This window comes from Brachypodium distachyon, chromosome 1 (assembly GCF_000005505.3).
Source record: "Brachypodium distachyon strain Bd21 chromosome 1, Brachypodium_distachyon_v3.0, whole genome shotgun sequence".
Taxonomy (NCBI): Eukaryota; Viridiplantae; Streptophyta; class Magnoliopsida; order Poales; family Poaceae; genus Brachypodium; species Brachypodium distachyon.
This window is the reverse complement of record NC_016131.3, coordinates 43,072,623-43,086,523: the sequence shown is the minus strand read 5'-3', so window position 1 is coordinate 43,086,523 and position 13,901 is coordinate 43,072,623. Positions and strand designations below refer to the sequence as shown.

Below are 13,901 nucleotides of genomic sequence, written 5' to 3'. Positions count from 1 at the left end.
GGTTTTATGTATATGGCAAATAACCTTTGGGTCACATTGTTGTGGAACAACCCTGCTTAACCAAATTCTAAACCTGGAACTGTTTTTTTCTGCATTACGAATGAAAAAGTAGTTTTTGTTGAAAATTTGAAAAAAAAAACAGAAGGGAAAAAAACTATTGTTGAAATTGACAACTTGTAGAAAAAAAATAAATCACCCTGAGATGTCTGCAGTTGGTGCCAAATATTCATGAACAGCTTCAGAGCCACAGCACCGCTCATTTAAAGCACCCTGTCACCTAGAAGGTGCAGGGATTGTGTAACACAAGGTAGATACAAGCCAGTTGAAGAACATTCTCCCACTGATGTACAGTACATACAGTAAGGAGAAAAACAAAAACTATACAAGTCTACCAAAACACATTTTCTACAGAAAGGTCTGGAAATCGATACTTGCCAGTCTACAACGAGAAGAAAAACAAAATCTACGCATTCATCTCAAGCTACAGATTATAAAGCAGGCGTTTCAAGAAGCTAGAGATTTCGTTCATGAGGTTCCAACCAGGGGAATCCAAGTGTGTCGAAGACATCCTTCTCGGTGTCACAGTTAACTATAGCTTCTGATCTCCCCATCTGCAGAATCAAGCAAAATGAAGAAATGAGACAAAAAAGAAGATATATCTGTTATGACTAATGAACAAAGCATATGTACGTACACGCTTTCCACCACTGCTCAGAGTAGCAAGATACAAACCCGTGTCATCAAGCGCGTAACCTTTGGAGTCTGCTAATATTCTTAATCTGCATGTTTCAATTGTGGAACTTATTTCCAAAAATAAAGTGGGATCTTTCGTGACCAAGATACTGTATGTGCATACAAATTTATACCGTCGATTTAGAACATCATTTCCAGTCCAAGCAAGCAGCCCGAATGCATATCTGTTCCTTGGGTACACCTGCCCACACCAAATGGCGAACATCTTTTTGTCAGCAGAGAATTACTACATGCTAATGTTATTATGCAGCATATTTTGCATGATAAAATCAGGATGCCTGCAGCCAGCAAAGAAAAGCACAACTGCAAATGACATGTTAATTGCTATTTACAAAGGATTGTAAGTACATAGCCATCATTATTATAATTAAGGGGACATGTCATCATAACAAAACGGAGTTGTTTATTTCTATGAAGATAAGATGAGACATGGATTTTCTACTCCCTAGAAGAGCACAGATGCTCTATTTATTCTAAAAATATCAAAAACTGTGTTTTTAAGTCACAAAAAAAAAATGCAGACAAAAATCCCACATGTACATGTTCGAACTGTTATGCAGACAAAAATCCCACATGTACATGCTCGAATACACTATGTATCCGCCAAGTTTTATGAAACAGTTAGTTCATTTGTGGTCTGCACCATACAAGCATGGTGATCTTACAGAGCATCTTTACATGCATCAAACTTGTTCTGTTTGCACAAGGCACAAAAATGTCCAGAGTAGCATTTTACACAATTATACTCATGCATATAATACTCAATCATATATGTCGGTGACTGGTTTTTGAAGGGAAAAAATGGCACACAAGAATTATTCTTTTTAACCTGGATCATGTGAACTCTGGTGCACACTGCAGTTATCACAGCAAATCACAATACATACAGCTGTAAACAACAACAGAGACAACCCATACCACATGAATTTTGTTTGCGAGTTCCAAAATAACCAAATCACACTAAATGAAAATAAAAATGGCAACATAACTGGGCATAGACATCTCCTAGTGGAATCACTACCTTGAGGTCAATGCGATGCCGTAGCTCACGCCCAGGATATGTGCAGAGACCAAAGTATGTGTCAACCCCGCAGTCAGTTCCCTGCATTTAATTGAGGAATGTTAGTTCATTCAAATTTGCTTACACAACTTCTCCAGAAGTTGAAAACGGAACATACTAAACATTAGGATCTATGACTCTTAGCCAGTTTTACACAAAACCCTAAGCGGTTCTGGCTGCCAATGAATCACCAAATAAGCACAAGAGTTTACTTATGGCAATAATTTGTAAGCAACCCAAAATCACAAATTCTATGTCAACAACAAACAGTCCGATTTATACATTCGCTGGAAACTGTCTTTGCCATTTTCCACCTTTTTACAGCACATAATTGTATATAGGATTTCCTTTTTTGTATATCCTATCTTCCCAAATTAAGTGACATTGGTGGCTAAAACGTACCTCAATGCTGTGTATACTGAAGATAAGATCCTCCCTCAAAAAACTGATGTCCTTCAACCGCTGAACAAACTTCGGTAGAAAACCTACATGACTGCAAAAAAACTGTAAGGCCTCGCATATATATTGCATTACTAAATAGTTCATGGATAAATATGAAATGAGTTATGCTTATAATGGAGGACAACTGGATAAGACAATAAACCAAACTAGCAAGTTGAAAGAAATGGACCGCTGACAATTTTAGATAAATGGCTATTTGGAGCAATTGCAATGTTCCATCTTCTCATGTTCACTTTCCAAATAGTGTTAAATTCAATAAAATATTATAGCATACAATGAATCGATTATAGATGCCTAGATTCTCTCCATAGTTGCATATGGCATGATCTGTCTAGTTCTAAACCTGTATTTCAAGAAGTCAACAGATTTTGCACATGCTTTGAAGTATACCTTTCACCATCTGGATGTGTTATAACAATATCCATGTCACCACAAGAAGCTTTTCCACGTCTGTATGATCCTCCGCATACAATTGTCACCTCCAAACAAGAAGAGTCATGCATAAACAAAATTAGTAATCATTTAGGAAAATGATTGGCTTTGGAGGAGCTCATGTGTGATGGAGACATAGTTTCTGGAAATGCAACTCACTCCAGGCAAGATGTCCTTCCCAACGTCTTGCAAAAGCTTCTCCATCTCACTGACCTAGATAATGAGGTCAATGCAGTATGAGCTGTCAAAAAGCTAGTAATCAATAGCAAACAAGTCTACAAATTACATACCTCATGCCGAGGTATTCTTTGCTTGATATCATCAAAGAACTTCAAGCCAGTCCTCTGAGCATATGTAAGTGAATCATCCTTTCGTAGGTCTTCAAGAGTACGGTGTCCTTTATCATATAACTTGAGAGCAGTTGCAGGACCAACACCCCAAACTTCGCCGAATAGGCTGACAGTCCGTGCCTTCAAAATTATGTAAATCTATTCTCAGGGCATGTAGCTGGATGATGCTTAAGAATGTAGTTCTCGCTCAAAACTAGGTTGCCTCTACCTTTTCATCATTCTCGAAGTGTTCCAGCTTGGAGAGCTTTCCTGTTGTTACTATTTCATTAATCTGTATACAGTAATTGTTTAATGCAGTCAAGAACAAAGACACTGCAAATGAAATGATGAATGCAAAATCAATCTTTTTCTTGGAACTTCAGTAGTTATACTCCTATCTGGCATACTAGTGCAACAGTTCATTCAGAATCATGTGGTACTTTTAGATCTTATTTGATCAGTGAAGATAAGAATAAAGTTTTCTACATAAAAATCACAGACAGGGCCCCTTTGATTTACAGGATTTTGAAAACGCAGGAATAGGATAGGAATGCATGTGTAAAACAGAGGATTCAAAAACACAGGAATTTTGTAAACATGGGTGTTTGATTCACAGGAATAGGAAAAACACAGGAATTCTACTAAACACAGTCAAATTAAAGTCAAACCACATGTATTAGTATAATTATTAATTAGAATGTTATTATACCAATGAACACTCTTGTCTCATTTTGTGTGCATAGGAACTAAAACAAGAGGTATGAGTGGATTGTTAAATTCCTACGTTTTTCCTTTGAAACAAAGATCAAAGGAATTTTTCCTCCACTTTCCCTTTACCCAATTCCTTTGAATCAAAGGAGTGAATAGTGCCACCAAAGGAAAATTTCCTATCCCTACACTTTTTCCTCCACATTTCTTATGAATCAAAGAGGGCCACAATGCGTCCATCTTATTATTATATAATCATAAGGAGTGTTAATGTCATTTTTACTTGGAGATTTCGAAATGTACTTGTTGGCTTGTCAAAAAAGTTGCATACTAAACTGGCAGTCACCAATAATAGTAAGAAATGATAGAATGAGACATACATACATGGTCTTTCAAAGATTTCCCAATAGCAGGGAGGTCTTTAACTTGGTCGGCACTTTCTACTTTGAAGGGTAGTTTCTCAATCACAGGAATGGCCTTGTAATAACTAAAAGATCTCCGGCCATCTCCCAGGGCTTCAAGAGGAAAATAAAATTTCACAACATTGAACCAAAGGACAAAAACATTACTGTGTACAATGTCCTTACCTCTATAAATGTTGATAAGTTTTCCAAAAACCTCCGTGATGTTCCTGTTGAGGTCTGGTGGAGCATATGTCGTTGGTTCTACAGAAGAAGCTTCCTGGTTGTGTAACTGATGAATTAGCACATGGAAAAGGAGCAATACAAGTACCAACGAAGCATAGCAGAGAATCCCCGCTTTACTATGCAAAAATGAGATAAAGTCCAGCACTGAAGTCTTTCATGTTTGCAGTCCATGGGTCTAAATTGAATAGCTAAAGGCAACTGTGTACTTAACAGACATGTGAAGCTTAATTTGTCATGTTGAAACTATAGGATAACAGGATAACAGGGCCGAATTCCGATACTCAACAGACATGTGAAGCTTAATCTGTCATGTTGAAACTATAGCTCAGAGTTCATTAATGACTGTATATGAACTTTAGCAAAGTAAAGAAGGATGGGTGTGTTAAAATAATCTAGCTCAACCTTTAGAGTCAACATGGTTTAGACACATTGGTTTATCAGATCAGATCATGATTATACCTCAATATCAAATGTACCATGAGACCCAATGGTATCCATAGTGTCTCCAGAGCTACTCTGGCTACATACATACTGGCTACGCCCCTTATCGACACCTGAACCTTCACGTGCATGTGTACTTGCGTCTTGATGCTCTCCAACAGCTAGCTCCTTCTCCCCATCCTGTACAATAGTTTCCTTGCGTTTCCCATGATCTTCAGATGACATTTTGCTCCGTTTTGGAGGACGTGACGCTCCTGTATGTCCAGTACCAGCTGCCTTCTTGGGCTTAAATTCCTCTTCATAATTGATAGTGAACTTATGCTCAGGGAGCCTCTCACCGGACTTGAGGCATTCCTCCATCCACTCGAAGGACACCACGCTCTGCAATCAAAATTCAGTCCTTATATGAATACAGGCACTTGATGCAATCTTTCAAAAGGGTTCCATACGACCATACCAACAAACCTTTCAGAACAGAATGCAGATGTTGGAATGCCAAATGCAGACAATCGCACATTACTGATTTACACCAGCTTGTACATAGGGGAGAGAGACTAGGGATCTACGGAGCAACGGAGAATAGGGAGATCAGCGATTACCCCGCGGAAGCGGTGGAGCCAGGCGGCATCGAGCTCCCGGAGCAGTGCTTTGGCGTCCGCAGCGAGCACGTGGTTGACCGTGACGCCCTTGGCGTTGGCGACCTTCTCCTGGACGCGGCCCCCCATCTGCACCAGCTTCTGCTTCCACACCTGCACCAACAGCATCCGAAACCTAAGCACAAATGGAAGCGCCAGCGAGAGCAAATCCAGAGGAGAGGGGTGCGACCTCGAGGCGGTGAGACTGGACGGAGTGAGGGACGAAGAAGGCGGAGACACCGCCGAATATTCCTTCGGGGTCCGACGCCGGCCGCGCGGGCTTCCGCCGCTTCGGCGCCATCGAAAGCTTCGATTTCCCTCCCTCCTCCGCTTCGTCGCCAGACTCCTCTCTGGGGTTTTTGAGGTTTTAGGTTGTTCTACACCGTTCTTCTTTTATGTAAGGAAGGTTGTTCACAAGAGAACAGTACGTAGTACACGTATCCAACATAGAAGCTACGGGGGCATCTGCCCCCACTCTATTTTTTCATTCTCTTTGTACCAAGCCTACCTCACTGAATCCTTCTCGTACAGAGAAGCTGCCCCAGTCTCAATCATCCGACTAGTTCATGAATAAATTTTTGCTCCCTCTGAATTTCTATCGTGGATCCGCCCATGGTAGTACTCACAGGGAACAACTAGTCACAGGGAGGTCCAGTCAAAGAAGTCCAGAACACAACACACAAGCTTATGAACCAATACACCAATCACACGCATCAAATCACACCATCTGATATACTCACTCCGTTGTGGCATTGTTCTAATATAAATCCACGTCAGTTAATTTGGAACAGAAAGAGTATAACAAAACATGAGCAACAAATCAAATTCACAAGAGAACAGTACTTCTGTTGATAGAGCAGGCACAGCATGCAGTGGCAGCTTCGCAACAGAATCATACTAGACTGACTCTAACCTAACCACTCCCAATTCTAGTCACGGGACACAAGCAATTCTGAACCAATTGAGCAAGCACAAAGCAGTTTGCATAAAATCATTTAACAGCATTCGATGTACGAAAAAACATGAGCCACAAATCAAACCGCACACGAAATTGTACTGTAGAAACCTCCATGCCGCCCCTCCTCCTAATGTGGGGAGGGGGTTATTGCTGTGAGTATCAAACCAATACCATCGTTCTTTCTGTTCCCTCGAAGTTTACAACTCAAACATTGTATACAGGTAAAACAAATAAAATGGCACACAAAACTATCGACAGCAGTATCGCTTCATCTCTCAGTTAAAAACTGTTTACTGGTGCTCACTAACTGTACCTGGCTAACCACTATCTCACAGAGCTTAGGCTGATATTTTTGTCCCGGTGGCTGGTGAGGCGCTATCAGTGGCCGAGTCTGTGTCGTCTTGCGATGACGCCTCGATGACAGCATCACCGTGTGATGGCTTCTCACTGGCTGCTCCTCCTTCCTCTTCCTCCAATGGTTTGTCAGTGGCTGGCTTCTCAAGGACCACCCTGTCCTCCTCCGATGGCTTGACAATGTCATCTTCCTCCTCGGATGGCTTCACAAGAACCACTGTGTCATTCGATGACTCAGCAATCACCTCGTCTTCCTCTGATGGTTTCTCAAGAGGTGCATTGTCTTCTGCTGGCTTTGCACTTTCCTCACCTTCCTCTGACGGCTTCTCAGGAGTTGCATCATCCAATGATGGCTCGGCATTGGCAAGATCGTCCTCCAATGGCTTCTGAAGATCCATTGTGTCATTTGATGCCTCAGCAATCACTTCATCATCCTCCGATGGTTCCTCGAGAGGCACATTGTCTTCTGCTGGCTCTGCACTTGCGTTACCTTCCTCTGATGGCTTCTCAGGAGTTACATCGTCCTCTGATGGCTTGGCACTGGCAACGTCGTCCTCTGATGGCTTCTCAAGATCGACTGTGTCATTTGATGCCTCAGCAATCACCCTGTTATCCTCCGATGGTTTCTCAAGAGGCGCATTGTCTTGCTTCTCAGGAGTTACATCGTCCTCTGATGGCTTGGCACTCGCATCATTGTCCTCCGATGGCTTTTCAAGATCCACTTTCTCATTTGATGGCTCAGCAATCACCTCTTCTTTCTCTGATTGTTTCTCAAGAGGCGCATCGTCTTCTGCTGGCTCTGCACTTGCCTTACCTTCCTCTGATAGCTTCTCAGGAGTTACAGAGTCCTCTGATGGCTTGGAACAAGAACCATCATCCTCCGATGGCTTCTCAGGATCCACTCCATCATTTGATGGCTCAGCAATAACATCGTCTTCCTCTGACGGTTTCTCAAGAACCGCATTGTCTTCTTCTGACTCTGCACTCACCTTGCCTTCATCTGATAGCTTCTCAGGAGTTACAGAGTCCTCTGATGGCTCAGCACTGGCATTGTCATCCTCCAATGGCTTCTCAAGATCCACTCTGTCATTTGATGGCTCAGCATTCACCTCGTCTTCCTCTGATGATTTCTCAAGGGACGCATTGTCTTCTGCTGGATCTGCACTTGCCTTACCTTCCTCTGATGGCATCTCAGGAGTTACACTGTCCTCGGATGGCTTCTCAAGAGCTGAGTTGTCATCTGATAGTTTAAGGCTGGTGCCGCCAACATTTGCAGATTCCTCAACAGATACGGTGCTCTCCACTGGTGTTTCTCGTGAAATGCTCTGGGGCGGTGCCTCATCAGAAATGTCGCGTTGTGCTAGTTCCTCGGTTGTGGTGCTGGTGCTCTTCAGAGTGCTTTCATGCAGTGTTTCAGTAGCTAAGCTGCTTTCTGTTGGATTCTCAGTAACAACATTACTCTCTGTTTCCAGTGACTTCTCAATAGATACATCCTTTTGAGGCTCCAATGGCTGCTCAGTTATATTATTAGGAAGTGCATCAATTTGATGTTCTGATGGATGCTCAGTTAACTTATGAGGAGCTGCATCATTTTGATGTTCTGATAGCTCCTCAGCAGTTGCATCAACCTTAGGTTCCAATGGCTTATCGACAGATGCATCGTTCTGAGGCTCTGATGGCTGCCCTGATGATTCAACAGCAGCTACATCACTTTGAGACTCATATGGCTTTTCAGTACCCATGTCCAGGGCTGCTGACTTCTCCATGGATGTGCCACTTTGAGGTTCTGACAGCTGCTCAGCTGACTGATCAGCAGCTGCATCTCTCTGTGGTTCTAACGACTTCTTGGTACCTGCTTCAATTTCAGGCTCCGATGTATCCTTGGTAGTTGCATCCATGCTAGGCTCTGACAGATTCTTTTCATCTGCTTCAGGCTGAGGTTCCAATGGCTGCTCTGTAACTGCATCCTTTTGACATTCTAATGGCTGCTCCACTGGAACCTCAGCAGGTGCAACACTTTCAGATCCTGATGACTGCACAACGCTTGCATCATTTTTAGCTTCCAGTATCTGATTATTTGCCTTCTCAGCAGCCACAACGTGTTGAGTTTCTAATGTCTGCTCAACAATTGGTTTAGTTTGAGACTCTGACACACTCTCATCAGATGCAGCCCCTTTAGGTGCTGATGGATCCTTTGTTGGGTTGTCAGAAGTGGCATCACTTTCAGGCTCTTCTATCTTCTTGATGGTGTCTTCCTTTTGAGGTGGCCTCTCAAGAGAGAGATCATCTTCTGTCATCAGGCCTCTCTGTTGTGTTTCACTGGTTGCTGATGGCTCCTTGATAGCATCGCCACTGTTTTTGGTATCTTTGACAGTCTCCGATTTGTTGTCAGTGACAACACTGATTTTCTGTGGTTCCTCAGAAACTACACTGCTTTGTGACGCTTTCTCTGTAGCCACACTGCTTTGTTGAGGATTCTCGATCACTGCCTTTCTTTGCAATGGTTTATTGGTAGTCATATCCCTCTCTGGCATATTTTTTGGAGCTATACTTCTTTGCCATGACTTCTTCACAGCCATGTTGCTTGGGACTGGCTTTGTGACAGTCACATTGCTTTGTGATGTTGTCAGAGATGCTACACTGCTTTGTGATGGCTTCTCAGATGCCACATTACGCTGCCAGAGCCGTTTGACCACTCCACTACTTTCACTTGTCTTTGCATCAACCACATTGCTCTTTGGTTGCGTCTCAGTTCCTATGTTGAATTGCCATGGCTTTCTCACAACTGCTGTAGTGTTCTCTGAAGGCTTAGCATCATCTGCATTAGTTTGTGGAGGTTCCTCAGTCGTTTCACTGTGTTGCTGTAGCACAGTAACCTCTGTACTGGTTTCCACTGGTTTCAAATCAACCTCACTGCTCTGCAGAGATTTCTCACTGGCTACCCTGCGTCCCCATGGCCTTTTAATTGCTGTTCTGCTATCAAATGGTTTTGTAGTGCTTGTCGGCGATGCCTTCTCAGTTGGTCCACTGTTCTGTATTTGGTTCTCAGTGGTCACAATGCGTTGCCATGGTTTTTTGACCACTTCGCCGCTTTCTGATGGCTTCACGTCATCTGAACTGGTTGATGCTGGCATCTCTGATGGTAAAATGCTCAGCTGTGGATCCTCGGTAGCTAAATTACGTTGCCATGACTTTTTTACCCCTGTGCTGTTGTCCAATGGTTTCACATTAATCCCATTACTGGATGATGGCTTCTCAATGGCTGTATCAATCGCTGATGGCTTTTCAGTGGATTTACTACTCAGTAACGGTTTATCTTTGGGAGGACTGCGTTGCCATGGCTTTCTTGTTGCCGCACTGCTTCCTGATGGCTTAAAATCAACTACACTCCTTTGCACTGGCTTCTCTGCACTGCTTTCTGATGGCTTCTTGTTTTCTACATGACTTTTTGACTCAGTTTCAGTAACCCCTTCACTTTCTGCTAACTTCTGGACTGTGCTTTCTAATGGTTTGGCAACATCGATGCTACTTTGCAATTGCTTTTCAGTTACAACATCATTTGGGGATGTTTTCCCAGCTGTGAGCTCATTTTCTGACGGTTCCTCAGTGAGTCCATCACCTTGACTTGGCTTTTTGGTGTCTCCTTCAGTTTCTTCTTGCTTCTTGAGAGCCACTTTTGCATTTACTGTGTTCTCCTCAAATTGACTGAAATTTCCCTTAACCATAAACAATTGAGAATGGTGGGTCTTGCAATAAAGCTTGCCTTCATGCGTGATATGGTTGGATGGGCTGAGTGTACAGCCACCATGTGTGCAACGGAAGCATGATTTATGATATGAGCCTCCATTAAGATCAACCTGTAAAAAGTGAGTTGAACCAAAAGCTTACTGTCAACAAGGTCGATACAGGAAGTAACGGAATAATAGAGAAAATACATGCAACAAAAAATTATTGCTAAAAACGCAAGCATTTTTTTGCATTTCTTGGAAACGATGTAACTTGTGTAGTTGATTATACGACACTTACACAGCTATGCGTTGTGTTTGGAAAGGGGCACTGAAGTCCCAACCGTGCACTATTGGATTGGCATAACTTCTCTTTACTAACAAAAAACTCGCTTTGGTAGCATGTGTGGGTGGTGGCGTTAGGCTGGGGCCAGGCATGAGCGACGACTTTGGAGGCACGTGCCTGCTGATTCTCGTAGATGATTGAGATGTTGGCTGTCGCAAGGCCAAAGGATGACCTCAGGTTTTTCTCTCATTTTTGTAAGCCGATGTGTTCGGACTTGATGCTTGACATCTTTTTCATAAAATGTTGGCTGTGCATATCTGAGAATGAAGAGGCCGGAAGGCTTGCCCTAATTTTTTTTGCCTGGATACTACTTGCAACTAGGATTAAGAAACTGCATTAGATGTGGGAATCTGCCAGATTGCAATTATTATGGAGATCATTCTGTTGATTATACTGTTCATTACAGGACCATTTCACCGTTCTCATCTACAGAATGCCTATTTTCCTGAGTGTACCACTGCCAAAGACTAAATTAATACTGACCTTTTCAAGAGGGTACACGGTCTTGTTACAAACTACACACTTCTCTTGTGTACCAACAAACATGCTAGAGAACCTGCTGCTTTTCAGGACCTGCATGTTGGGTAAAATTTCAAGGAGGAAATTGACATGATAGTTTTGTATAATGGAGCATAAGACAAACAATTTAGATACTAGGGATATGCTTCTAACACACAAAAGGTACATCGTAGGGAAGCTCAGAATACCTTATGTCCATTTGAGTTTTCTGATTTTGCTGATCTTGTCACACCTGAAATAAGACAGTAATGTTCCCAGATTTAGAGTCCAATACTAGAAATTAATCCTGAAAAAAAAAATCTGAGCCAATTGATGAAGTATTGCCTGCAGTACCTTCAAAACTTTTGTCTAAACTGCCAGTTGATTTTAGTATCTGGTCATAGTGAGGTTTGCAGTAAAGGACACCTTCGATGGAAGAATAATTACTAAACTGCACCAGAAAAAAAACAGGGAACGAGTTTAGTTTCAGACTTTTAGTGTTAGTTCAATTAGGTTTAGCTTTAGCCATAAACAGAAAAAGATGGTACCAGTACCAACTAGTATGATTAAGCATAAAAGATTTAGTATGACAATTACTGCTTTCAGCAAAATAATTAGTTTCTAAATAAAGCTTTACAGTAATCTCCGACCTAACTCTCTGGAATATCCGTTTCAAGAAAGCATCACAAAAGGTAGCTGCCACGTTCTGGCGTGACTACTTATCCACATGTAATTCGGACTCCTTCAGTATCCGCATGTAATTCGGACTCCTTCAGGATCCGCATATAATTCGGACTCCTTCAGTATCCGCATGTAATGCAGACTCATTGAGTTATCTCTTTTGAGATAATATATTCAGGTGGGGAGTCCCCCTCCCCTGCCGTGATTACTCAGAAAATAATTGCTTTTGTGCTAACTAAAATAGAAATACACAGATGCTGAATTAAATCAGGGGTTGAGGGGTCCACCCACAGCAAATCATCAGTAAACCCCATGTGCTATGCTATGCTGTCTTGCCTATTTGTTTAAGGAAAGGCAAGTACAAAGAACTCATCACACCTCTATGACACATCAATGTACAGTGAAGATGGATTCCTTGAAAGAAGTTAAAATGCATTTATATTCATGATACCTTAAGGACGGCAAGATTTATGCCTTGATATCATGTCATTCCATGTGGTTTTCGAAAAACAGAGTTATCATTACACACTCATCAACAGGTATATGATCAACTACTCAGCATATGAGTTAGCACCCTCCATAAAATCTGAAATAGGGGACTATGGTAACATTGAGACAAAATGAAATTCCTTCAGAGATGGATTAAAAGGTGCGATAATCATTTGCATTCTATTATGAACTATCTGCAACTGCAAGTTGCACTGAATAGTTAAAATGTGAGTGTCAATCCTGCAAAGTCATTGCGGTTGATATAAACATGAAACCTAACGTCTTAACTGGCTGTTGTTGTGAAAGAGAAACCCATACTAATTACAAGCAACAACTAAAGGATCAATGGTGTAGTATAAAAAAAAGGATCAATGATGTAAAAAAACCACTAAAGGATAAATTGAATAATAATTTAAAGTAGTACAATAAGCAAGCTATCATGCTTAAGTACGCATTAGTTATCCTTGTAAAGCTCGCAATAATAGTCCGAATCACGAGAGCATGAGCACGGTATTAGAATGACAGGATCACAGCATCTACCGTAGTAGTACTACTTTATAGGCTTCTAGCCCCATGTACAGTGGAAACTCGTGCTGCGCAATATTCTGGTCAAGGGGACGCTAGGCGGAGAAGAAACATGACTGCTAGCCCTAGCCGTCGTAGCCGAGCCAGAGGTAAAAGAAAGGAACGGAGGGTCGACCTGAAGGGTGCTCTTGCAGTGGTGGCACCGGAAGCAAGGGCGGTGGTAGGCGCGGCCGTCGGCGGCGAGCTCCTCCACCGGGTACACCGTCCTCCCGCACGCGGCGCACTTCTGCGTCGTCCCGCCCCACGCGGACGCCATCCCTTCCCCGTCGCCGGTCGCCGCCGCGCGGTGCTCGTCCCCCGTCCCGCTCTGGTCTCCTCTCTCGGTCCCCCGAGATAGCCTAGGTGCTGGGCCGAGCGCGTGAGGGGAGAAGGGTTTGGATCGGGCAAAGGAGAAAAGGAAAGTGATGGTGTGTGGGATGGGCTGGGATGGGAGGGATGATTAGCGAAGAAGGTGAAACTGAAAGCGGCGGCAGCACACCGGCTTCGGAACGGCAAGCCAGAGCAGAGCAGACAGACAGGGGAAGTTGGTGCGGCGTGCGCTCTTGTCTACTTTCGTCAAAAGGGGGCAGAACTGCTACGGCCACTCCTGCTGCGCGGTGGATATATTGTCTAGCCTTCCTTATTTTTCTGCGGGTTATTGTCCAACAACTGCGCTGATAGTAAGGAGAAAATGTAGAAATGTTCTTAGGTACTCGGAGCGTTTCTATTAAGTGATTTAAATTTGTCTAAATATGAAAGCATTTATATTCAAAAAGTGTTTAAATACATGTAATATTTCGTCACTTAATATGAAACGGA

The 13,901-nt window shown here is 42.7% G+C and overlaps 2 protein-coding genes across 2 annotated transcripts; both read right to left on the bottom strand.

Moving 5' to 3' along the window:
- Positions 1 to 183: 183 nt before the first annotated feature.
- LOC100827137 (DNA polymerase lambda) lies at positions 184 to 5,915 on the bottom strand. The gene is made up of 14 exons (XM_003563980.4): positions 5,658 to 5,915; positions 5,432 to 5,581; positions 4,851 to 5,213; positions 4,332 to 4,425; positions 4,129 to 4,259; positions 3,266 to 3,328; positions 2,998 to 3,177; positions 2,867 to 2,920; positions 2,666 to 2,754; positions 2,216 to 2,306; positions 1,775 to 1,855; positions 867 to 934; positions 695 to 779; positions 184 to 611 (listed from the first exon to the last, which is right to left on the bottom strand). Exons 1-14 carry the CDS (start codon positions 5,766 to 5,768, stop codon positions 513 to 515), a joined length of 1,659 nt encoding a protein of 552 aa, XP_003564028.1. The 5' UTR covers positions 5,769 to 5,915; the 3' UTR covers positions 184 to 512.
- A 519-nt stretch (positions 5,916 to 6,434) lies between these two features.
- LOC100828952 (enolase-phosphatase E1) lies at positions 6,435 to 13,626 on the bottom strand. Its single transcript, XM_010229507.3, has 5 exons — positions 13,219 to 13,626; positions 11,703 to 11,799; positions 11,558 to 11,601; positions 11,334 to 11,423; positions 6,435 to 10,636 (listed from the first exon to the last, which is right to left on the bottom strand). The coding sequence occupies exons 1-5, from the start codon at positions 13,357 to 13,359 to the stop codon at positions 6,764 to 6,766; spliced, it is 4,245 nt and encodes a 1,414-aa protein (XP_010227809.1). The 5' UTR covers positions 13,360 to 13,626; the 3' UTR covers positions 6,435 to 6,763.
- Positions 13,627 to 13,901: the final 275 nt, after the last annotated feature.

Coding starts and splice junctions, on each gene's coding strand:
- LOC100827137 (XM_003563980.4), bottom strand. CDS start 5,768: ATGGCGCCGAAGCGGCGGAAGCCCGCGCGGCCGGCGTCGGACCCCGAA. Junction 3,329..4,128: donor GGAAATCTTTGAAAGACCAT/GTATGTATGTCT, acceptor TACTGTATACAG/ATTAATGAAATAGTAACAAC. Junction 1,856..2,215: donor TCAGTATACACAGCATTGAG/GTACGTTTTAGC, acceptor AATTAAATGCAG/GGAACTGACTGCGGGGTTGA.
- LOC100828952 (XM_010229507.3), bottom strand. CDS start 13,359: ATGGCGTCCGCGTGGGGCGGGACGACGCAGAAGTGCGCCGCGTGCGGG. Junction 11,602..11,702: donor TTTAGACAAAAGTTTTGAAG/GTACTGCAGGCA, acceptor GTCTTATTTCAG/GTGTGACAAGATCAGCAAAA. Junction 10,637..11,333: donor CCGTGTACCCTCTTGAAAAG/GTCAGTATTAAT, acceptor CACTTTTTACAG/GTTGATCTTAATGGAGGCTC.